We start from the raw sequence: 25248 nt of genomic DNA on the forward strand, positions 1-25248 counted from the left end.
TACTAAGGTTGAATGTAGCAGAAAAGACAGATCATGATCACAAATAAAATTTATCAATACAATTTAATCTGAGTTACACAGATTGAGATCAGAATTACACTGGTTTAAAGCAAAATATTTGTGTACATCTTACATTACACCTTTGCTGACACCCAGTTTTACACATTCTTCTGTTTCTGCTCCCTGCTCTTACATGACAGCTTTAGTAAAAGAAATCATTACAAGCAGAGCTTCCAAGTAGCTTTTCAGCTTTTGGTGGATGATTTAAACTCCCTAAGTCCATCAGAGAGGGATAATAAGTTCAGTACAATGCATGGTCTGAAGGTATCTAAAGCACCTTCAGTGACTTTGCTAGGACCAGAAGTCTTTCAAAACAACATCCACCAGTTCAAATGAGACCAAAATTCACTCTTATTTCATCACTTATTTTAGGTGACTGTGCAAATACCCTATGAACTTCCTTTGTGATCTGTTTTCTTAAAAAAAGGAGCAAAAATGCAAAATATCCTTGTATGAAATAAGAGCTTTATGTGACCTGAGGTCTACAAGTATTTAGATGCTTCCCCTCAAATTTAACCAGAGGATTAATGAGATTAACAGTCTACTTCAATATTCCCTTTTGCCATAGCTTTGAGATCAGTTTCTATTAATTTCCCCAGTTGGTACAGTACAGAGAAAAGGAAGGTGCAAAATTATTTCACTGTATCTGTTGGCAATGCAGGGTGGTTGAATTATTTTCTGCAATTCCTACGTTTTTGCAGGCCAAACTCCAAGGTTGTGGAGGATACCTGTAGGGAACTGGAATACTGGCCTTCATGTCCCAGGACATACACCCACTAGCAGTGGGTGTACTGAGGAGAATTGAGGAGCACTTGAATTGAGAAGGTCTCTAAGTTCTGAAAGCAGGTGGCAGAGAGGAGAACTAGGAATAAATGAGAGAATGTGCACATTCAATACCAGAAGAGGATGTAGATAAGAAAAGGGAGGTGCAAATATTTCTACATTTACAAAAGTACTCATTGCCCCACAGACCGCCACAGATCCTGACTGAAGACAGATCTTAACTCTCTTCTCTCTCAGGATTTCAGGTAATTAGATATTTGTATCAAAATAACTAGCTTTTATTTGAAAATCTTAAAAATTAACTTAAAATTCTTTGGAAATGAGTGGTTAAATGATGACACAAAAGTCATTCAGCAGAAGGGAGTGTTTATTTTTTCTATGAAGTGTAGCCCTTGGGAAAACCTTGTGCTCAGGCACACTGGACAGAATGCAAACCAGGGCTGGGCAAAACCTACAGAGCCTGGGAGGGCAGAAAGTTTCCTGACCTGTAAAAGGGGTGCCTTAATCACCAGGGAGTGTCAGCATCTCCAGGAACAGCAGTAGGATATGTGATGTGAAGGACCTAAAAATGCTTAGGTGTCAGCTAGACTGCATGGTATTCACCTCTGAAGTGCTCCTGGGAATGCTTCAGAGCTGTTGCAGAGCTCTGGGAAGCTTTAAAAGCAGAACTTGAGGACCTCAGAGGCTCCAGGCATCTCGGACACTCCATGGGAGCAGCTCACTTTGAGGACGGCAGTTTTGATTTAACCACACAAATTGTGGGTGAAGATGGGTTTAAATGCCCAGTTGCTGTTGTTGATCTAATGCTTAATTTTTACTTGATGCCATCTTACACTGACTTTATCGAATGTTTTACTAGTCTTTATTCTGATGAAGATAATGGAAATGTCTGAGTTTGTCATAATATTTATCAAAGTATTAGATGGACAAAAAATGCTAATAGGATGCACAGGTTTGGTCTGGATTAATGTATGAAAATCAATTTAATCCTGGAGTTGTGGTTATTTGTTTGCTTTGGTTTTGTCCTGCAAAAACATACCTAAGAAAAGAGGCAGAAGAAGGATAGAAAATGTGCTGGACAAACCAGCAGGAAACCAAAGAAAATTTGTTGTTGGTTAAAAGAGGAACTATTTGGGGTTGTATGTAAGATAAAAGGAATTTTCTTGAAAAACAGAAATTAGCTACAGTTTCCAAATACAGCTAGAGTTTCCAAATATGAGTTTACCTACACCAAGAATGTGTAATAATCTGTATCTCTCTACTAGCCTTCAGGATATATCTGTAGTGAATCACCTGAACTCAGCTTTTTTCAGCAGCAAATAATAGTACAGGAAGTTTAAACAAATAGAAAAAATTCCAAAGTAGCACAGTGAGAAATTATCCTGTTTCAGTCTCTTAGAATCGAATAATAACTCTATGAAAATAAGGGAAAGAGCAAATAAGGTTTTGAAACAAGTCTAAACTCTGAAAACATTTCTAGGTAAAATTGTACTCAACTGATGAAAAACAAATAAACTTGACAAGGACACTGAAAGTGATGAGAAAGGAAAAAATAATGCAGGTCTTAGAAAGAAACCTACTAGCTGACTGTACTTGGTCTCTGTGCAGTATTTCACCCAGGGTAAAATACTTTTTTACCCAGGGGTATCTTCAGACTGTTTTTGAGAGGTGCAGGCAATCTCCCACTGGCAGCTTCGTATTTTTTAAAAGAAGTGAAGGGGCAGTCACCACCCCTCTCTGACTCTTGTTTGTCTCAGGTGTGCCAATGGAATCTCTCTCAGTGTCAACCAACCGCTTCACTCTGGACCTTTACAAAAAGCTGAATGAAACTTCCAAAGGCCAAAACATTTTCTTTTCTCCTTGGAGTATTGCAACTGCTCTTGCCATGGTCCACCTGGGTGCAAAAGGTGACACTGCAAGCCAGTTGGCTGAGGTAAGCTCTGAAATTAGCCATGTACCACCTTCAGGGGGTTCCTACATAAATTGCACTGTTATTCTACCTATGGAGAACAGCAAGGAACAACATGGGAGGACAGTGATCTGCAATGCTGATAGCCTGAGTACGGCTATTTTCTGTACCAACACTATGGAAGGTCACTTCCACTTTATTTCCATGATCTTTGCTCTCCACCAACCCTACATTTAGCTTACACCTACAGTTAACAGAGCATTGCAAGTGATCTGCCAAGGAGCAGTTATCGACATTTAGAGGCTACTCTTGGTCTTGCTTGGAGCTCTCTGTTCCATTTTAACTGCCCTCTGAACAGAATAATTAACCTAATATAGTGCCCAAAAAGTAATGAGTACATGCCTTTATTAAAAAAAAATTAATATGGCACTATGATATGCTAGAGAAAGGAAATCTGGAGAGCAAGAAAGGAAATCTCTTGAGCAAGACATGACTGCTCCTAGATCTCAGCTGGTCCTGGCAGCAGTATATCTGCTTTCTCTTACTGTATACAGTAAAGCAAGCTCTCCTGAACATGTGTTTGGCTGCACAGGAGACGCAAAAGTCTTTGTTTGTGACATAGTTAGTCCATAGAAATAGTAATTCTTCCACGAATAATGGAGCTGTGTGAGTACTGAAAATATCAGAGAGTCACAGAATATACTGAGTTGTAAGGCACCTCCTGGCCCTGTGCAGGACACCACAAGAGTCACACCATGTGCCTGAGAGTGTTGTCCAAACATTTCTTCAACTCTGCCAGGTTTGGTGCTGTGGCCACTTCCCTGAGGAGCCTGTTCCACTCACAATACTGATCTATTATTAAGCAATCCATGTGGCCAAAATCTATATAGTGATGATACAGTTACAAAGATTTAATCAATGTCCTCAATAACACATAACATAATTGTCCTCAATAACTTCAACAGACTATCATTGGGCATGGCTGGTGGATTACCATAGAAAACGAAGATATTTACAACCCTTGGGCATTTTAATCTCAAACAAACAAGCTGTCTTTATAAACACTTATCATCATCATCACAGGTTCTTCATTTTAACCAGACTGCAAGAGAAGGAGGTTCATCTGAGACAACAAGGCCTTCTCCAGCAAGACCAAAGAAAAGAAAGATGGTATTTATTACAACAAAAGATTCTGAGAGAAAAATCTCTGAAAATGATATAGTCCAATGCAACCACTGCTTTTAGGCTTTTACCATCTGCTTGTTTTCAGTCTATTATCTACTGTCTCAGTTCAGTAAGAACTATATACAGAAAAAGTGAACAAGGAGGTAATATGGCTGTAAAACTCATTAATTCAGTCTTTCAAAAGCAGAACTGAAACACTAACAGCATTTTGATTGCCCATAATACTCTCTCATTTGGTTTTAGCTGGGCTGTGGAAATAGCAAAAAATCATTGGTTCTAATATGCTTTGGACAATTCCATTTCTTATCACTTTCAGGTTGGTTGGGATATTTTTTCTGTAGTGATAAACAAGTATTGCATTCACGTCTGACTCCAGCCCTACCCAGTTAAGTCCCTTCCTCCTTTTGTAAGCACAGACACAACAGGCAGACAACATTCCCCTTTAAGGTAACATATGTTGACTCACCCTTGCTCATCCCCTCCCCAGACACTTGCCAGCAGGAGAAATGGCCCAGATCTTTTTCAACAAATGAACTCCCTAATCACTGAAAAGTATTAAATTCAATCAAGCCATGGTTTTTTCAGCAGAGAGAGCTGAAAGAAATTAAATTAGACTAACTTCAAATAAAAAGGGGATTATATAATTCTATCCCTTGATGGTGTGAGATGGTTCTTTAAGATCAACCACTGAATTCCCATTCATTTTAGCAACTCACTGACTTCATAAATTGTAGCACAAGCTGCCTAATATTTTCCTTCAGATATTTCCCCCTATTGCCTCTTTGTTCTATTCCCATCCCACTGAAAAAACCAGCCTCTGCTATCCTGTGTCCTCTGCCTACCAACTTCTCTCCTAGGTGTCCTTCCTGGCAGCCCACACCTCAGCATGAGTGAGAAAAGATCATAGCAAGGAATGACAGACAAGTCACCCTGAGTCAGTGGCAGAGGCTCTTGGAGTCTCATGTGCAGGGCACAGTACATGACATGGGGGAGGACACTGCATCCAGGCAGCTGGTGGGGAGCAGCTGGCAGGTAGCAGCTCATTCCTCCACTTGCAAAGCAACAGCTGGAAACAGCTGGCAAGCAACCATATTCCCCCTTTAACCATCACCATTGACATCCAAAACAAGCTCTCTCCAAAATCCAAATAGCAACAGAAAGCACCCACGTGAAACAGGAAAATTTGAATAGTTGGTAAGTCCATGCCCTGACATTAGTTTCTGTGAGGGTAGAACACCTCAAAAGCTGCCAGGCTGTATTGATGGATCCTTGTGAAATTGAAAGGTCTTGTGAAACTGAAAATCAGGCCTGAAAATGACAAAAATGAGGAGACTCAGATGCACCATCAGATGATGCCCCCAAATGCCCACAAAGCACTGCAGAAATAAATCATTGCCCTACAGGTAGAATCCATTTATCTACTTATACATAGTTCTGCAAACATGCAATATCCTCAAAAAAGTTTCATTCCCTGAAAGTCCTTTTTAATTAAAACAACATGAACAATTTAAATAAAGCAGGTGCAACAGAAAAAAAAAATCCATATTAATTGGTGTCCCTTTCCAAGGATCCTGAGCATGAGGGAGCAGAAAACATCCACTCTGGCTTCAAAAAGCTCCTGTCTGACATCAACAAACGCAGAAGCACTTACTTGCTGAAGAGTGCCAACCGACTGTACGAGGAAAAGACCTACCCACTACTGCCTGTGAGTTGAACATCTTTACTTAGGAATATGCTGACATGAAGAGTGATTATCAATAGAGACGATAAAAACATTCCAAATGATAGCACTGGGGATTGGGAGAGAGCACGAGGACAGCCATAGAGGGATAGTCTTGGACAGGCAAGAGGTCCATCTGTTTTCAGCAGTGGGCAATAGTTTGGCAAGGGCATGAGAAAAGTGTGTAGTGATTCTTCTCCAGAATCTGCCGTGGCCACCAACTGATCTGCAGCTCAGGGACTTCTTGAGCCAGAGGGCATGTCTACTTAAGTGACCCTGATGAGCTGTTGTTTCAGGACTTTGCACACTTGTCTTTTGCATCTGCTTCAGCGCCAGGATGAGCTATACATGGCAGGAAGCACCTGTGCTTTCTGGGCTTGCCGCCTGTTGGCATCACTGTTAGTTCATCTCTGTTCTGAAGGACATTTCTCCACACCTCCAGTCACCCTCATTCCCTGTGTCTGTATTTTTTATACTGTAGCATTTCTGAGACTGAGGAAGCCACAACTGCATTGCAAACTCAGACAGTGGACACACTATAGTATTATAAAGTGTCATTATAGAAATTTCTCTTTTGTTGCCTACTCTTTTCTTCATAATTCCTAAAGTTTTATTTGCATTTTTGGCCATGATTAGGCAGTTTTTTTCATGCACCTGTCCATTACAGCTTCAATATCTCACTCCTAAACCATAACAATCACTTCCTATACCTTACACTTTACTGGATTACCTATAAATATGTTAATATATATATTTTAATGTAAACATCTAGACTTTGGTTTTATAGAAAAAATACTGTAGCACAGATTACAGTACACATATCTCTGTGGTACTCCAGCAGTAATAACCCTTCATTGTGGATGTTTTTTCCTCCTACTCTTGGTTAGTCTTTTAAACAAATGAGATGTATCTCTGTAGCCAAATGGTTGCTCAGCCTTTGGTGACAAGTCCTACAAAATGCATTTTGGTAACCCAAAAAACTGTAATGGCTCAGCCCTTTTACCCATATGCTTCCTAACACCTTCAGAAAACCCCAACAGATTTGTGATTTTGGATTTCCTATTACAAAATGTTGTTGACACTTCTCCAGTAAGTCACGTTAAGCCAAACACCCACTACACCCATTCTACTCACTTGCCCCACACCGACTCATGAGTTTGTAATTACCTGTATCTCTGAAATCTTTGCAAAACTGATGTTGTATTAATCATCTTCCAGGTGCTTGGAATGGGGTTTTAAATGCAATTACTGTTCTTTGATTTTGGAGTTTGTTTGGTTTCCTGAGTAATCAGCAATTTGTCTTTCTGAATGTGTATTGCTCATTTTCTCCATAATCTCATGTATGTTTGCTTTACAGAGAATCAAGGGAATTTCCTGCTGGGAATCTCCATGAATGATTTCACAGCAGACAGCAATGGAAATGTTAATTCTGTTTTTCTGCCATGATTTTATTCTACCAGAATATTTCTATTATTGTCCTCACAAGTTTTTTGCAGGTTCCTCACCTCTGAAGCAAACTAAAAGCCTTTGTTCAACTTTATATGAGACATTCTTCCATCTTGTACTGAACACTACTTCATAAAGCAGGAAAAAAAAAAGTATTTAAATTATATAAAAATGTCATTTTGAGAAATTAAAAAAATGTAAAAGTTTCATGGATATTTCAAAACTAAAAATTTCCACCTTTGATTTCAAACACAAAAATTTTGAAGTACCCGTTTCCTTGAGACTAAGTTTGATCCATCCTTACTTAATATTTAGAAAAGAATGTATCAGGCCTTATTATAAAGTTTACTGCATATAAACCAAGTTTTCTTAAATTATGTACCAGCAGATTGTATATTCTGTTAACTGATAATATTTTTATAACTCAAGTTCAACTACATAAGCACACATTCTTTAATTCTATTTTTCAGAAGTTCTTACAACTCATTACAAGCTATTACAATGCAAAACCACAAGCTGTAAACTTTAAGAGAGCCGCAGAACAAGTCAGAGCACAGATCAATTCATGGGTAGAAAATAAAACTGAGAGTAAGTATCACTCTGATGGCTTTTTTCTTGCCTAACTTTCAAATATTTTGTATTTCCACATTTATTGCTCTCGCAGCCAAGATTCCATAAAAGGTGGAAACTCGGGGCAGGGAAGTGATGAGTAAAGTACAGCTAAATAGTCTGAAGAATGCCTCTCTCCAGCCTAACTGCTGCTCCTTACGCTCCTTACAAGGTCCTTCCGTGAATTTTCTATGCTGTAGCCTCCTCTGAATCAGTGCTGTTCAAAGGCCTGCACAGGTAGATACTCTGTGGCTACACAATGATTAGTGAGGGTTTTACTTCTGCATTCTTCAGCTGCTTGCAACCAACTTCACAGAACATCCAAGCTATTCTGCTTTACCCACTTTCCAATGCCGATTACTACCAAACGCCATTTACTACTATAATTTTAAAAAACCCAAAACCCAGAGAATTCATAGAATGGTTTAGTTTGGTAGGGACCTTAAGGACCATCTTGTTCCAACCCCCCTGCCATGGACAGGGACATCTTCCACTAGACCAGGTTGCTCAAAGCCCCATCCAACCTGGCCTTGAACACTTCCAGGGATGGGGCATCCACAACTGCTCTGGACAAAGGATACAGAGATGCTTCAAAAAGTCATTTTTACCATATGTACAACATAAATACATATTAAAAAAACCCTCACAAATGCAAACATTTTTGAAAGAGAGGTAGGCACAGGCAAGGAACAGTTAAAATTGGCAAGTTGTGCAGTCACATGGAATAACAGTCCCTTTGTCTGATTTTTGAAGGGAAAATACAGCGTCTGCTGCCTGCAGGATCTCTGCATTCTCGCACTGTGCTGGTCTTAGTAAATGCCATTTATTTCAAAGGAAAGTGGGAGAAGAAATTTCTGGAGAAAAATACTTCTGAGATGCCCTTCAGAATAAGCAAGGTAAATTCCTTGTCGTTATGCCTGCTGTCCTATGTTAATATGTCTATTACTGAGGAGAAAATACTTTACCTGTATTTAATATGCCACTGCAACACTACTCATAGCTGAGAAAGTGGTATAAAGTCAGGGAGAATACAAACTGTGAAAATAACTCAGCATTGTCTTGTTTATGCACATCCATGAAAACTGGATTTTTAATTTATAACTCCTCAGTATCAAAATATTGGGGAACAGTTAAAGGTTAATTTTTAAAAAAATAATAAGCTAGCAAAGTTAGCTAAGCAAAGTAAGTTAAGAAAAGTAGCCTAAGGACAAGAAGAAATGTCTCTAAGTACCATTTTCAAACAGGACCAGGTTGCTTTTGAGGAGCAATGATTACACACCTATAGCTCACTTCTGTCTTGGGACCCTGAGATCATGGGATCTCATCCAGCTCTTCTTCCCACATGCACCCTGGGAGTTGCATCAAACCTCACAGGGAATTTTCACGGGGTTTGTCATTTTAACTGAGTGTGTGAGGGTGATCTATTCAGATGATCTATTCATTGAGCTAACAGTATTTAAATGATCATGCACTGACAATTCCCAGTAGCTGACTGCACGCATATTTTTGGACTGTGTCAAAAGCAAGCAAAACTATTTGTCAATGGAAACAAACATTTTGTTTGACACAGATTAAGGGTGCAAATACCTTTTGTATGCCAGACAATGTGAAGCAATTGATGTGACTGTGTACCTGAAACCTACTACACTACATGTGCAGTTTTAGGATGTGTCACAGCAGTTGGTTGTGGTGGGTGACCTTGGCCGGCCACCAGGTGCCCACTGAGACTCCCTATCACTGCCCCTTATCAGCTGGATATGGGGGAGAAAAATAGGATGAAAAGGTCATGCATGGATCAGGAAAGAACAGGGAGAGCATTTACCAATTACCATCACGGGCAGAACAGGCTCAACTTCAAGAAATTAATTTACTGCCAATTCTCAGAGTAAGTTAGTGTGAAGTAAACCAAACATAAAGTGCCTGCCCCTCACGCTCCCTTCCTCCCAGTCTCAACTTCACTTGTGACTCACCTGTGCCCCAAAGCAGTGCAGGGGACTGGGAATGGGCTAATGTTGTAGGCAGCTCATTGCATGCTGTCTCTACAGCTCCTTCCTCCTCCTCCTCACACTTTTCCTCTGCTCAAGTGTGGGATCCTGTCCATGGGATAAAGTCCTTCACGTGGGTCCTTCCCACGGTCTGCAGTTTTGCAAGAACTGCTCCAGTGTGAGTCCACTGCAGGGTCACAGGTGATGCCAGAAAAGGGCTGCTCTCCACAGCATGACAGGTCCTGCCAGGAGCTTGCTCCAGCATGGGTTCTCCAGGAGTTGCAGGGTGGATATTTGCACTACCATTGTCTTCACCATGTGCTGCAGGGGAATCTCAGCTCCAGGGCCTGGAGCACCTTCTCCCCCTCCTTCCTCACTGACCTAGGTGTCTTCAGGGCAGTTTCTTAATCTTTATTTTAAATTTAGAAATACATTACATGGGATTCAGTTAATAGACGTTTAGCTTGTGTGTTTATACTAATTTTTTATAAAGATCTCAAAGACTTTGAAAAGGGGTGTATGTGATCCTGTCCAAAGAAAAGGGTCCTGGTATCCAGATGCTGCTGAATTTTTTACTTGTTTTCAGTTCAATGAAGCAAGTAAATTTTATCATCCTTTTAATGTGTAAGGTAATTTTTATGTCTGAATTTTTTCCAGACCAAGACTAAACCAGTACACATGATGTTTTTGAAAGACAAATTTTTCATATTCCATGAAACCACCATGAAATTCAGAATCATTGAGCTGCCATATGTGGAAAATGAACTCAGCATGTTCCTTCTCCTTCCCGATGACATCAGTGATAACACTACTGGCCTGGAGCTGGTAAAGCTGACCTACAGTTGCATCACATACACTATGAAACAGTAACAGAAACAGATGAAAAGAGTGAGGAAGAACAAGCTTCAAAATCACAGTAGAATAGCTCTGATGTGCTCATACGTTGTTTCAGAAACTGTAACACCATGATTTTCAGCTTAGGATTCAGGACATGGGGTACATTGCAAACACAGTACATCTGAAACCTATGTCCACACAACTGTCTTAAACTATTTTGGATCCTCTTTCCTACTGCCAGTATAGCATAGGGAAAGCAAGGATCACCATGCCCTAGAGTTATCTTCTCCTGAGGGAGGGCTGTATTAATTCATTCTTACGTAATTTGCAGTCTGGATTTCCAGCTGATAGTTTGTAGTGAGGTTTCTCAAACTAAGTGCTGACTACCCTGACCCAGAAGGTGCCAACAGCAACTCATGACTATGCCAGGATCAGTTTCAGATTCTAAACAGAGCAGGGCAAATATTTTTATTTGTACCTCAGTTCCCATGCATCCCATTTATTTATCACTACTATGAGAAAATTTATCCATATACACACATATCAAGCACCCATTATTATTGTTATAAGTAATACATTGCAAAACCAGCAATGTTCTTCACATCAGGGAAAAAAAAAAAAAAAAAAAAAAAGATAAATTACGCTGAGGCTTCAGGCCTACACCTCCCCACCTTTAAGAAAATAAATAGTAGTATAAGTCACTCAGCACTTTGGCAGATCATGCCCTCTAAATATTATGCACGTTCCATCTGTAGTCACTGCTGGTAGCTGGGTCTTGCTTTACATGTTCTTGATGAGCAAGAAGACACTGGTCTGTGCATGTCTTGTCTCTGTCCTTCACATTCCAACTGCTTTCTTCCTCAACTCATTGCAGGTGGAAAGAGAGCTGACATATGAGAAACTGTCTGAATGGACCAAATCAGACAATATGATGAAAGCTGAAGTGGATCTATACCTGCCCAAGTTGAAGCTGGAAGAAAATTACGACCTTAAATCCCCTCTGAGCAGCATGGGGATACAAAATGCTTTTGACCCAGGTCAGGCTGATTTCACAGGGATGTCAGTGAAGAAGGATCTTTTCATCTCACAAGTTATTCACAAAGCTTTTGTGGAGGTGAATGAAGAAGGTACAGAGGCAGCAGCAGCCACAGGTGTCTTGATGATGAGATCAAGAGTCCCAACAATGATGACTTTCAAAGCTGACCACCCTTTTATCTTCTTTATCAAACACAACAAATCACAAACCATCCTCTTCTTTGGCAGGTTTTGCTCACCCTAGCTGGTGAGCCCTTGTCCTGCAGAGCAGGAGATGCTTGCTTGCTAGCACAGAGGCAAACCCCAAACCTCCAAACCTGAGGCTCTCTGCAACCAGGGGAGCAGGACTTGAACCCCTTCTTCAATAGACCACACACTCTGGTGCCTGAGGTACAGCTTTTCCAATGACTCCTTCCTAAACTGAAGGGACAACCATGGCAGTGCCACAGGGATTGTGCAATGCCTTGCACCCACGGAGCAATCCTGGATATCATTTGGATCAGGCCATCACGGGTAGCTCTGCCCTTATCACTGTATATCTCTCTGACTCACAGCACTGTGCATAAATATATTTTGCCAGTCTTTCTCCTTACCCTTATGATGAGGGCCACTTATCCTGATCTAGTCCTAGCATGTACCCCCAGCCTGCAGCAATCAGACCCAGCTCCTGCTTTTTAGCCCCAGACTAAGCCCTGGAGTTAATACTGGAGGCAGATCCTCCCAGCCTTCACCCTGTGGCCATCCCCTTGCCTTCCACATCTCAGCTGCAAGTCTTCATCAGCTCCCAATAACCCTCATGTTGCTCCACAGATTCCTTTTAATAAAGTAATTTAAAAAAAAATACAGCTTTCTTATGGCTATTTGCCTCACTCAAACCCTCAGGAAAGTGAGGAAGGGTTAAGTCCGTACGGTGTCCGGCTACAGCAACAGCTCAATTTGGCTCAAAGCAATCCTAGCTTCAGAAACAAGTAATCAACAGCACCTCACGGACCGTGGGTGTTTTCTGTCAGCTCTGCCACGAGAGGGAGGCAGAGGTGGAGAAACACGGGCCGTGGCCGGCGGGGCTGCAAGGGGAGGGGAGAGGCGGCAGCCAGAACTCACTGAGGCGGGGGGCCGCCATTTTACCGGGAGGGGCCGCGGCGCCTCCCGTTCCCGGCGGCCAAGGGTGAAGCGCCTCAGCCTCTGGCTAGATCCCGGGAGGGGCCGGGCTCCCGTCCTTTCCCTCTGCTCGGCTGCGCTTCCGGGAACAGGGAGGCGGCGGCCGGCGGGGTGAGTGCGGCGGCCGCGTTGCTGTTGCTGCTGCTGCGTGGTCGTGCGGGTTTTCTACGGGGAAGCCTGTGCCTGTGTTTTTTAGGGTTTTCTTGGGTTTTTTTTTGTTTTTTTGTTTTTTTGGTTTTTTTTAGGAAGTAGAGCTGAATGACGTTGCTTTTACTGTGTTTTGTATTTTCTTTCTTTTTCTTCCCTCTTTCGTGACATTCCCTAAACACAGCTGCTTCTTGCCAGCTGGAGCCGCGGCGGTGCGGCTGGAGCGCTTCTTGCGGGAGCGCCGGGAGCACCGCGGGGTTGGGACGTCTCCCACAGGGCGAATCTCGGGGCGGGGGCGGAAGAAAAACTCTTCGCTCTAGGGAGGGCCAAACCTTTGGCTTTTTGTGCCTCAGCTTGCTGGGACAGTGTCAGGCTCCTCCCGGCCCCTCCCCACCCCTGCAGAGGCACCGGGGTCAGGAGCTCGACAGCAGCGGGGTTGTGTCATTCCCTGCGTCCCAGGGAGAGCTGCGATGCCAAGGGCCATCACCAGGAGCTGTCCGCGGTCTCGCCCTGCAAGTGTTTTAACATCGCTCTCAACTCTTCAAATCCTAAATTAAGCTTTTTCCGTCAAGGAAGCCTGCTTTAGTTCAGCGGGTGGGGAAAGGGGTGTCTGTGCCACGGGCAGAACTGTGTCTGTGGAGATGGACATGGCCTGGTGCTCACTGCCCTGATTCCCTCTGCGGTTGAAAAAGTCAGCTTGAGACTCCTCTGATGTAGCTGACTCGCTGTAGGGGAGTGCCCTTCTTAGCCGGACACTGATCCACATCGTAGTTTAGTGGGAAGTGTCTCTTGAGCTGCAGGCTGGAGGAGAGCTGCACCCTGCTGTGGTTTTCCCATGGCAAGGCCCTGCAGTGCTTGTCTGCTGATTGATCTACATACAGCCTTTTGGTCCATAAACACTGTCCTGAAGCATAGGTATTGACTGCTGAGAATATATGCTTCAAATTCAGAGTGGTAGGAACACAAAACTTCTGCACCGGTGGCTCACTGCTGACCTGCAGAGCATGGGGAGAGCAGTGAGGAATGAGCTGCTGTCAGCAAACCCTTTGACCACTGAGGGCTTTGCAGTGGTTTACAATTGACTGACAAATATGTACTTGTATCATGAGGTTTTTTGTTCCTTAAAGTGCGGTCATTGTGTATTGTCTCTGAAACTGTGGATTCCAAATTGTGCATTGTCTCTGATGAAGAGGGTGTCCGTAGTTATGTTGCTACTCCTGAGCTGCAGAGAAAGTAGAGTGGACTGTGCAGATGTAACTCCTAGCTTTGTGTCCCAGCTGTTGAATGTTATTTGTTATATTTATAAATATTATTTATTATTTAAATGCCCCTGATTTTCAGGCAGGCAAATAGTGTCAGTTGTGTCCTTTTGTCTGTAAATTCTTGCCTGTTGTGGAAGTCCTACAGACACTTCTAGAAAATAACAGCCTGTTGGTGTCACTATTTCTGTGTGTTTTGACCCAGAGGTCAAAAAAACCTTATTGCTAGCAATCTGCAGATACTGGGATAGTAGGAAAATTCTGGTCTACATTGTAACCAATGTGAATGCTGTGTGTCTCTTCTTTATTCTGTTCAGTGAATAAATCATTCATGCAGACACAATTGGAGGATTGTTTCCATTTAAGCATGCTTGTTTTTTGGTTGTACTTCTTTCAAGTTATGGGAGAAGAGAAATAGGATCAAATTGCTATTTTTTATAGTAAAGCTCCTAGCAATAAATTTTCTTGGTTTGAAAAGCATGCATGTGGAAACTTGCTCTTTTCAACTCTGTCTAAGATAATGAATCAGTAGTACGAATTAGGTGGTGGTTTTGTATTTGGTAGCAACATGTCAACATTAGGCCCTGCCTAAAGGGATGAACAAAAGACAGAGATAGTAAAACTATCAGCATTTATCTTATGATGACTTATGATACGTATCTGTGGTTAACTCAGTGTTCTAGTACTTATTGCTCATTTAATAGGTGTGGTGTTTAATCTCAGATTCACTGCCTATAGCAGATGAATACAGAGTATGACAGTTTATGATTGTGTGCGTTGCCATGTTGCAGGCAATAAAATGGAACTAAAATGAACTTTGATTTTTTTTCCTTGTAATACAGCAGTCATCTGTCATGCTGGCGACATAAATTTTTTTCTTTCCTTCTTTTATCTAGCAGGCCAAGTCATTCTGCTGGCTTCTCCCAGCCTGGCTGGCAGGTTTAAAACCCAGCAAGCACACATAGAAGCAAGGTGCAGCTATCACTGAAGGTCTGCAGACTTACAGAAGGTAAGAGTTGGTAATGCTGCTGTTCAAATGTCTAACTTTGGCTATGGTGGTCCAATTAAGGGGAATCATTTTGTGTGTGAAGTCAAGGGAGACTTTTTTCAGGAAGTCCTGACCAAAATTCTGTTGTGCTTGATCACCTCAAAAGATGTCACACCGTATATGGGTGGGACTGAAATTTAGAAGCAGACTCTAAACCAGTAAAATAATTCAAGTGTGTAGTATGGGATCTCAGGTGCCTGTGGCACCAAATCAGTCTCCAGTGAGCTGATAATTTTCCAACCTTTGCTGCCCAGTTTGTGCTGGGAAGTGTAAAAACAAAAAACAACTGGTGTTCAAATAAATTTGATCGTTCTTGTTCTGTGTTTTATGTGCTAGGCTCGGAAGCATGGAAAGCCTCTGTGCAGCCAACAGCACTTTTGCTGTGGAGCTGTTAAGAATGCTGTGTGAGAAGAAAAGTGGGCAGAATGTGTTCTTTTCACCATTTAGTATTTCTTCTGCTTTGTCTATGGTTTTGCTGGGTTCAAGAGGTAGCACTGAAGCCCAGATAAGCAAGGTAGGTCAGAATAAACTTGGTGCATTGCATTTGATGGGATCATATGAGGAACAGAGTTGTCTTCCAGTGTGTGACATGCACGTGTGCTGAACTGTGATTGTCACTGTGGTGTGAGTGAGCAGAGCTCTTCCTCTGGGGTGTGTATAAGGACAATCAATTTTCATTGATTTTGAAAGGGAACATTCCTTCTTTATGAAATGAAGCATTTCCTGGGTTTTGTTGTGTGGGGATTTTGTGGTTTTTGAGACAGATCATCTTTCATATGTAATTAAGAGCTACGTATTTTTCTTTTCTTCTTTTTTTTTTTTTTTTTTTAATTTGGCATGATCAATTTCTAGCTCCATAAAATATTATGTTCTGCTTCCTTGTTTGGGCTTAATATCAGACAATATATGTTTTCAAAACATAGTCAGACACATAAAAATCAAATCCATAGTGACTGAATGTCAAACTTAGCATGGTTTACACTTTTTTGTTTTAAACTTCCTTAGGTAGCAGATAGTACTTGTCATGTGTTTTGCATATGACCTGACAAAATTAAGTGCAACATCAGTCCTTTTGGTTCTGATGTTGGGCTCTTTTGCAAAGTGAGAGATGAGTAAAAAACTGTAATTTTTTTTCTCATATTTACTATTAATATAAGTTTCTCAAAAACTTATGTTGTTGCCATAGTTGGAAGTACTCAAAATCCATCTGGACACAGTCCTGGACTACTGGCAGTACATGTCCCCGCTTGGGCAGGGCTTTGTAGCAGATTGTCCCCACGGGTCCCTTCCAAACTGAGCCATTCTATGATCCTGTAGGGCTTGGCTGGGGAAAGGACAATGCAGACTAGTTACTTTGCTGCTCCCTAATTTATGACTTGTACAAGCACTGCAGATGTTGTCTTCGTGCAGGTGCTTTCTCTGGAGAACGCCCAGGATGCTCACAATGGGTATCAATCCCTTCTCTCTGAAATCAATGATCCAAACAGCAAATACATCCTGAGAACTGCAAACCGGCTCTATGGAGAAAAGACCTTTGAGTTTCTTCCCGTAAGTAGTCATTAAATTTGTTGTGATTGTTAGGATAAAGCACTTGCTACCTCTTTCCTCTGAAGGTCAAGGCAGTCTTTGAGTTTGCCTTCCAGGTTTTCTGTGCTGAGAGCCAGGAGTGCAATAGATTCTGCCAGAGCCTGGTGTCTGAACTTGGTGAAGAATCTTTTTTAAATAACATGTGATCTGAATATGGCAAAGCAGGGTAAAATCCATCAGTCTCTACACTTGAGGGTTCTGTAATCCATTCATATATTTGGATGTGGGAGAAATGGTTGATATATCTTTTAGAAAAGTCTGATAAAGAAACTTATAAAATCATATGTTACCTGCCTGAAGCATAAACTAGAAACAGTAAAAATCCCCCTTATAATTTTAAAAGAATTTATGTAGACATTTGTACTACAGTACATAAGCCATTTGCTTTAATAACAATTCCTAGTTCAAAGTGGTATAAATCCTAGTAGGAACTTGTCAGTGAGATTTTTAAGCTATATGAAGCTGGAGAAGGAAAGCTGGCAGATTTCCGTGGAGAATGTAAGGATCATCGGTGTCTGAATGAGAGTAAATCTCTTGCTGCAAATCTGTTGTGAATGTGCCTGTTAGTCATTTACAGAGTCCAGTCAGAAATCCTACCATGCTGGCCTGGAACAGATGGACTTCCTACATGCTTGGGAGGATGCCAGGAAACAAATCAATGGCTGGGTAGAGAAAAGGACTGAAGGTGAGTGCTTTTCCAAGTGCCCTTTTGTGTTTAATGGCAGCCATGGTTTGGGTAAACACCTACCCCTGGCTATAGGATTGTGAATTCAAACAACTCAGATGACAAGCAATTGCTGTGTGTCTGGTACATAATTCTCTATTGTTTATTAATTGCAGATACTGTCTTGGATAATATTTAGATACATTTCCAACTATTAATGTGTTTTTTTCTTTGTATGATAAAGGTAAAATTCAGAACCTGTTGGCAGAGGGAATTCTGAATTCCCTGACCAGGCTTGTGTTGGTGAATGCCATCTATTTCAAAGGCAATTGGGAAGAGCAGTTCAACAAACAGAGTACCACAGAAAGGCCATTCCAAATTAATAAGGTATAATGTGCTAAAATTCTGTCAATACACTGTTAATCTGAAGTAGCCTGAAATGAATACCTTTAGGAGGAAATTTAATTTTTCAAGCAGGGTTGCCTTGAGTGGGCTGTATGAGATTATTGCTGCCCTCTCCCTTTCATATGGATACAATATTTGCTGAGTTTCTCTGAACTTTCACATAATTCCAAGTATGAAGAACAGTGTGAAAGATTGTGAATTTAAGCCTTCTTCAGTCAGAGCTTCCCTGCTGCATTTCTGCCCCTGAGCCAATCCAAAAGAAACGGAAAACAAATTTCCTTTGAAGACCTGTGTTCTCTGCAGTCTTGTTTTTAGAAGTAGATCAGTGCTCTTGAGGAGGACTTGGCCCCTGGCATGGGCAGGCCATGGCTGCCCCTCAGGATCCTCTGCAGCTCTGGGTTGGCCTCCCGGAGTCATGAACCTGGTTCATGGTAATGTGCCTTCCTTAACTCAGCTGCTTGAAGCAACCATTGTGGAAAATGGAAGCCCTCATGCCTGTATGGAAACTGTCCCTCCCTGCAGAGCTGAAATAAATCCAAGAAGGCTTTTAAGGGCTACTAGCACGTTTAAATAAGGGAGTGTTACTATTCACCCCATACTCTGTACAAGACCACTTCAGAGATTGGCTTTGTTTCTGACACCTTGTCCTCCGTGAACAATTGGAAATGGAAGGTGTAAGCTGAAACCTTAAGCTAGTTACTTTACATGCTGTTCAATAACAAAGAGTTACTTTGACATCCCAGGAACATTTCCAACATCCTGTGAAATTATTTCTGTGACTTGCACTTTTTATGACTCATTGGATGATTTTCTATTGCTTTGTGGCTTTCCTTTTGCTTATCAATCCTTTTTATGTGTCATTGCTGCTGCAAAATAATTTCTGCCATATTCTCTCTGAGCATTATTCCAATGGGCACTACTTCAATAACAAAAAGCTACTTATGTGACAATCTCATGAAGGAAAGGGAGAAAGCAATGAAACTGAGAAGAATGAAAATAATGATGTAAGTAATAGTAGCTGATACTCCATGTGGAAATGGAATAAGAGAGCAGATAGTGAAAATGAGAATAAAATCTCTACCCTTATTACTATCCTTATGACTGTTAAGAATTCATAATAATACTCATTCTTGGTATTTTTAGTATATACATTTGAAAGTATTTTAATTCTTTGTTATAGCCACACAGAACTACACGGACCAACAATAAATGCACTGAAATAACTTACTCATTTATTGCGAAGAACAATGCCCCTGCATATTACTGGCTCACTTTAGTGCTTGTCACTAGTTCTTAAGTTAACAAAAGGGTGAGGACATGTATTTACTATAAAAGGATCTTCACAAACATTTTTACATTAATAATTAAAAAGGAGATCTCAGGACTTTTAGTTATTTACAAAGGACAGTGTGGTGCCTGTGTTCTGTGGTGTGTGATCAGTTCTCTTTGGACAAATCCTAAAAGGCCATGAGTAACTTGCTGCCTGCTTCGTAGTGTGAGACCAGCAGAGAAGCTCAGCACTCACTGTTGGCATCTCTTGATTTCTAGAATGAAACCAGACCTGTGCAGATGATGTTCAAGGAGGCAGATTTTAACATGACCTACATTGGAGACTTCCAGACCAAAATCCTTGAGCTCCCCTATGTGGGTAATGAACTGAGCATGATCATCCTGCTCCCTGATGCAATCCAGGATGGATCCACAGGCCTGGAAAGAGTAAGTAGTCGAGCTGAGTGCAAAGACATGCTGAATCCTTCCAGGGAAGAAAGCCTGAATTGCACAGAGACCTGCAGTTCAGTTGCAGAGCAATTGTGTCTCTGGTGCTCAAGGCCATCAGCAATGTCCCTCTCGTCCCTGTCCCCAAGGTGACAGCCCCTGCTGTGTCAGTGCTGCTCAGGCTGTGTGCTGCTCCCTTGGCCAGAGGCTCTGGAAGGAGAGCTGGCCCTGCTCAGGAGCAGAGCTCAGCTGTGGTTGTGGGGAAGGCACAGTATGGTGATGATGGAATGGGGAGAGGGGGACTTTGGGTGGGCTCTTGGGAAGTCCTGTGGCTTGTCCTGTAGGTCTTCTGTGCTGCGCAGCTGGCAGGTGGTGTGTGGCTCACTGGCTGGAAAGAGGCTCAGAGGAAAGGGCAGGATCTCTTTTGTGGTAGGGGTAGGATACAAGTTTGGGCTCTTTGGCACTCCGGACCAGGAGTTTATGAATAAAGTTTTCTAAGACTGACTGCAAAGGGCCTTTGTGAACACATTGTTTTCATAATGCTGCTGACTGACCTCAAGGATGAACCTTTGGTAAAGAGATAGAAGAACTGGGTTTGGTTTCTTTGAGTCCTTGTTAGCTTTTCTCCTGTGTCCTTTCTGTCCCATAAGTAAAAATTAAAAAAAACCCTGAACAATGTAACATGTTCTCTAGGAGTAAATGTTACAGGGAGGCGACTGATCCCTATTACAGCTACCAAAGCACACATTTCGTAATGAACTTGGTGGGGTCAGTATTCTCTAGTGACAGGTATTACTTGCAGTTCTGGCTTGAGGCAGGCAAACCGGTTTTAAAAAGATGCATTTTATGCACTATGTAAACAAAACCCATAATCACTTCTTTTGCTTGTGTAACACTGACTCAATTGCCATTGTAATTAAGTAAATTTGGAATTTTTCTTCAGCTGGAAAGAGAACTTACATATGAGAAGCTAATAGATTGGATCAATCCTGAAATGATGGACTCTACAAAAGTGAGGGTGTCTTTACCCAGATTTAAACTGGAAGTGCTGCGCAGCTGGCAGGTGGTGTGTGGCTCACTGGCTGGAAAGAGGCTCAGAGGAAAGGGCAGGATCTCTTTTGTGGTAGGGGTAGGATACAAGTTTGGGCTCTTTGGCACTCCGGACCAGGAGTTTATGAATAAAGTTTTCTAAGACTGACTGCAAAGGGCCTTTGTGAACACATTGTTTTCATAATGCTGCTGACTGACCTCAAGGATGAACCTTTGGTAAAGAGATAGAAGAACTGGGTTTGGTTTCTTTGAGTCCTTGTTAGCTTTTCTCCTGTGTCCTTTCTGTCCCATAAGTAAAAATTAAAAAAAACCCTGAACAATGTAACATGTTCTCTAGGAGTAAATGTTACAGGGAGGCGACTGATCCCTATTACAGCTACCAAAGCACACATTTCGTAATGAACTTGGTGGGGTCAGTATTCTCTAGTGACAGGTATTACTTGCAGTTCTGGCTTGAGGCAGGCAAACCGGTTTTAAAAAGATGCATTTTATGCACTATGTAAACAAAACCCATAATCACTTCTTTTGCTTGTGTAACACTGACTCAATTGCCATTGTAATTAAGTAAATTTGGAATTTTTCTTCAGCTGGAAAGAGAACTTACATATGAGAAGCTAATAGATTGGATCAATCCTGAAATGATGGACTCTACAAAAGTGAGGGTGTCTTTACCCAGATTTAAACTGGAAGAAAATTATGATCTGAAACCACTTCTGAGCAACATGGGAATGCCTGATGCATTTGATTTGGGCAAGGCAGACTTCTCAGGAATCTCATCTGGTAATGAGCTGGTGCTCTCTGAAGCGATTCACAAATCCTTTGTGGAAGTCAACGAAGAAGGCACTGAAGCAGCTGCTGCCACAGCTGCAGTGATGATGATGCGCTGTGCTATGAGAGTTCCAGAATTCACTGCTGATCATCCTTTCCTCTTCTTCATCCGGCACAACAAAACTTCCAGCATTTTGTTCTGTGGCAGATTTTGCAGTCCTTAAGGAGGAGATGTCTTGGCTGCATAGGTACCATCACACAATAAATTTATATTTCCCTAGAACAAGGTGATTCCTTTTGCACTAATTGTCTCTTTCAGCTGTGCCTGCACCTTCTTCTGTGATCTTGATCTTGGGCTTGGCAGGAATAAGAGAGCTGCTTAGACAAACAGAGCACCTGCCATGTCCAACCCCTCCTGTGCCTGTGTGCAGAGGTCTCCAGGTTCTGGCTGACACAAGAACCATGCCACTTGCTCTCTCAGTGATTCTTCTGTGCTTGACTTCATTTTGATGTCCAGCAGGCAGAGTCAGGCAGTGAGAGCCCATGGTAGTGAAGTTGTTAATTTTGCTTGTGACAAGGCTGGAGCACTTTTGTAGCTGCCCTCCCCTTTTACCTTCCAGTCACATCCATTGAGTGCCTTGATTCATTGCCTGGAGCTGAAAGGAGTTTTAGGCAGCCTGTTCCAGATATTCCTGAACATCCTGTATAGATGGGGTTTTGGCTAACAACTGGACAGGCAGTAAGGCAAGAATGGGAATGAAGTATGCTTTTGTCCCTGTGCGGTATTTGTGCTGAGAATACTTTGTTTCATCACTCCAGAACACCTGTGTTTATTCCCTGTAACCTGGTTCTGGTCCTTTAACAAAGAATGTAAAAGAAGGGCACATAGTGCCTATGCAATATTTGAATGACAAAACCTTAATTGTAATTTTTTTGGGTTTTTTTTTTGTTTGTTTGTTTAGGGGTTTTTTTGCTACTGCTATATGTTTATTCTAATAATATCTTCTTAGACACCATAATTTACCTGTTTAATACCAGACAGAGATGCAAGAGCGTTTCTTCTATTGGGATGTATTTTGTGGGTCCTGTTCCTGGAATAATAAAAGAAGTGCAAGCGCTGCATGGGTCTATTTCTTCTTTTTCGATCCCAAATTGTCGGCGTACTGTTGACTCAGTCGCAGGAGGAGAAGCCTTGCGGCAGAGCCCAGCGGGGCTCGCTGTCGCTGCCCGGCCCAGGCGGGCGCTGTCCCCGCGGCTGTCGCCGCCCGGGCGGGGACGCGGCCGAGCGGCCTCGGCTGCGCTGGGGCTGCGCGGGGCGGGAGGGGCCCGGGGCAGCCTCCGCCCTGTCCCCGCCCGCGGGGCATCCCCGGGAATGGGGCGGTGTCGGGCTGAGAGGCGGAGATGTTGCCTCGGCTGCCGAAATCGCATCGCGCCTCGGGCAGCGAGGGCTGCGCGCTGGAAAGGGCTTTGGGTGCGAGGCTCGCACGGGCGGTGCCGGGAAAGGAGAGAGAAGGCACCACCGGGACGTCGCTTTAGAGGTTGGCTCGGGAGCTGCTGGTGTTTTCTTTAGCACAGGGCTTGATAAAAGTCCATTGCAGAGCTGCCGTGCCGATGGTGTGTGTGCCGGAGAGAGCTGGCAGTGATAGCTGGAATTTGTGTGGGAGGGCAGAGCAGGAAATCCCCAAATTCTGATGCGAACTCCTTCCCGCTTTTGGGTATAAAAGGAAGCAGCAAACCTCACAGTTCTGCTTGAAGAAGTGTGGGGAAAGGCGCTACGTGAGTGAAATGTGTGGGGTGTGCAGGGTCTGAGGGTCTGAAGAACTTAACATGGGTTTGCCAGCATAAATCCTTGCAATTTCCTGTTATATTGCAGCGAATTTTATTTTTAAATTAATACATTGCCATTAACGTGGAGTGATAAGTAAAGTTGTTGGAAAGGGGGGGAAGAAATATCGTATTATAATGTGCCTTATACTTGCTTGGTGTGGTGGAGGTTTTTAGTTTGTTTGGGGTTCTTATTCTGGTTCTTTTCGGTCTGATTGTGGTGGGGTTTTTTTTATTTTTTGGTAAGGGAATGTTTCAGTGACAATGAAATTCTTGCTCATTGTCTTATTTTCAGGCCAAGTCCTTCTGCTGGCTTCTCCCAGCCTGGCTGGCAGGTTTAATACCCAGCGTGCACACGCAGAAGCAAGCTGCAGCTATCACTGAGGGTCTGTAGACTTACAGAAGGTAAGAGTTGGTAATGCTGCTGTTCTGAACTCTGACTCTGGTGGTCTAATAAAGGGAATTTTTTTTTCTGTGTGAAGTCAAGGGAAACTTATTTGAGGAAGTCTTGACAAAAATCCTGTTGTGCCTGACCATCTCAAAAGATGTCACACCGTATATGGGTGGGACTGAAATTTAGAAGCAGACTCTAAACCGGTAAAATAATTCAAGTGTGTAGTATGGGATCTCAGGTGCCCGTGGCACCAAATCAGTCTCCAGTGAGCTGATAATTTTCCAACCTTTGCTGCCCAGTTTGTGCTGGGAAGTGTAAAAACAAAAAAACAACTGGTGTTCAAATAAATTTGATCATTCTTGTTCTGTGTTTTATGTGCCAGGCTCGGAAGCATGGAAAGCCTCTGTGCAGCCAACAGCACTTTTGCTGTGGAGCTGTTAAGAATGCTGTGTGAGAAGAAAAGTGGGCAGAATGTGTTCTTTTCACCATTTAGTATTTCTTCTGCTTTGTCTATGGTTTTGCTGGGTTCAAGAGGTAGCACTGAAGCCCAGATAAGCAAGGTAGGTCAGAATAAACTTGGTGCATTGCATTTGATGGGATCATATGAGGAACAGAGTTGTCTTCCAGTGTGTGACATGCACGTGTGCTGAACTGTGATTGTCACTGTGGTGTGAGTGAGCAGAGCTCTTCCTCTGGGGTGTGTATAAGGACAATCAATTTTCATTGATTTTGAAAGGACAATCAATTTTCATCGATTTTGAAAGGGGATGTTCCTTCATTATAAAATGAAGAGTTTCTTGCCTTTTCTTGTGTGGGGTTTTTTTCTGTTTTTTTGAGATAGATCTTTGATATGTAATTAGGATGTACCTGTAGAGTTTTTATTGATCACTTAGTGGCTACATAAATTATTTTCTCTTCCTTCCTTGCGTGGACATAAAATCGTATCGTACATGTTTAGAAATGAAGTCAGGCCCATTAAAAAATATAACAAAAATGCTATAGTCTATATTCTAAGCAGGTAACTGTAGGTTGATTTATGCATTTTTAAAATTTTGCTCAGGTAGCAAATAACTCTTGGTATGTGTTTTATGTAGGAAATGACAATATTGAGTGCAGGAGCAGTCCTTTTGCTTTGGTCGTTTGCTGCCATTGCAAAGTGGAAGAGGAGTATGAACTCAGATCCTGTTTCCATGTACTTTATCAAAATTTCTCAGAAACCTATGTTGTTGCTATAGATGCCGATACCCAGAATCCATCTGGACACAGTCTGAGCTACCAGCTCTAGGTGTCCCTGCTTGGGCAGGGCTTTGTAGCAGATTGTCCCCACAGGTCCCTTCCCACCTCAGCCATTCTGTGATCCTGTAGGGCTTGCCTTGAGGGTAGGGAAATCAGCACTGCTGACTCTCCTGCTCCCTAAATTATGACTTGTGCAACATCTTGCTGGGTACATCAGATATGACTTGCATGATAAGCTCCAGATGGGAGGTGTGGTGAAAAACTCTTTTGGCTTCCAATCACAATATTTGACTTAAATGTAATTTTAATATAAAACCAGTCACGCTGCAGCAAGTGTGTTTAGAGAAGGTAAGGAGACTGCTGTGGATGTTGTCTGTGTGCAGGTGCTTTCTCTGAAGAACGCCCAGGATGCTCACAATGGGT

General features: G+C 42.3%; 2 protein-coding genes and 1 long non-coding RNA gene across 4 annotated transcripts; all 3 read left to right on the forward strand.

Annotated features, from left to right (window-relative positions):
- Positions 1–1027: 1027 nt before the first annotated feature.
- Positions 1028–12366, forward strand: LOC121358066 (heterochromatin-associated protein MENT-like). The gene is made up of 8 exons (XM_041475941.1): positions 1028–1088; positions 2601–2776; positions 3836–3922; positions 5505–5642; positions 7574–7691; positions 8466–8608; positions 10355–10522; positions 11409–12366. The coding sequence occupies exons 2-8, from the start codon at positions 2609–2611 to the stop codon at positions 11811–11813; spliced, it is 1227 nt and encodes a 408-aa protein (XP_041331875.1). The 5' UTR covers positions 1028–1088; positions 2601–2608; the 3' UTR covers positions 11814–12366.
- A 269-nt stretch (positions 12367–12635) lies between these two features.
- Positions 12636–22483, forward strand: LOC121358068 (serpin B6-like). The gene is made up of 8 exons (XM_041475942.1): positions 12636–12838; positions 15030–15142; positions 15518–15695; positions 16592–16729; positions 17336–17453; positions 17677–17819; positions 19386–19553; positions 21191–22483. The coding sequence occupies exons 3-8, from the start codon at positions 15528–15530 to the stop codon at positions 21593–21595; spliced, it is 1140 nt and encodes a 379-aa protein (XP_041331876.1). The 5' UTR covers positions 12636–12838; positions 15030–15142; positions 15518–15527; the 3' UTR covers positions 21596–22483.
- Positions 22484–22773: 290 nt separating this feature from the next.
- LOC121358086 lies at positions 22774–25240 on the forward strand. Of its 2 annotated transcripts, XR_005955832.1 has the most exons (4): positions 22774–22909; positions 23491–23600; positions 23972–24149; positions 25209–25240. It is a non-coding gene; the product is annotated as an uncharacterized LOC121358086 (long non-coding RNA). The 2 variants fall into 2 exon arrangements; XR_005955831.1 differs by lacking the exon at positions 25209–25240 and having other exon boundaries at positions 23972–24216.
- The last annotated feature ends 8 nt before the right edge of the window (positions 25241–25248 follow it).

The sequence above is a fragment of the Pyrgilauda ruficollis genome, unplaced genomic scaffold (genome assembly GCF_017590135.1).
Source record: "Pyrgilauda ruficollis isolate IOZ18807 unplaced genomic scaffold, ASM1759013v1 scaffold37, whole genome shotgun sequence".
NCBI classification, from domain to species: Eukaryota; Metazoa; Chordata; class Aves; order Passeriformes; family Passeridae; genus Pyrgilauda; species Pyrgilauda ruficollis.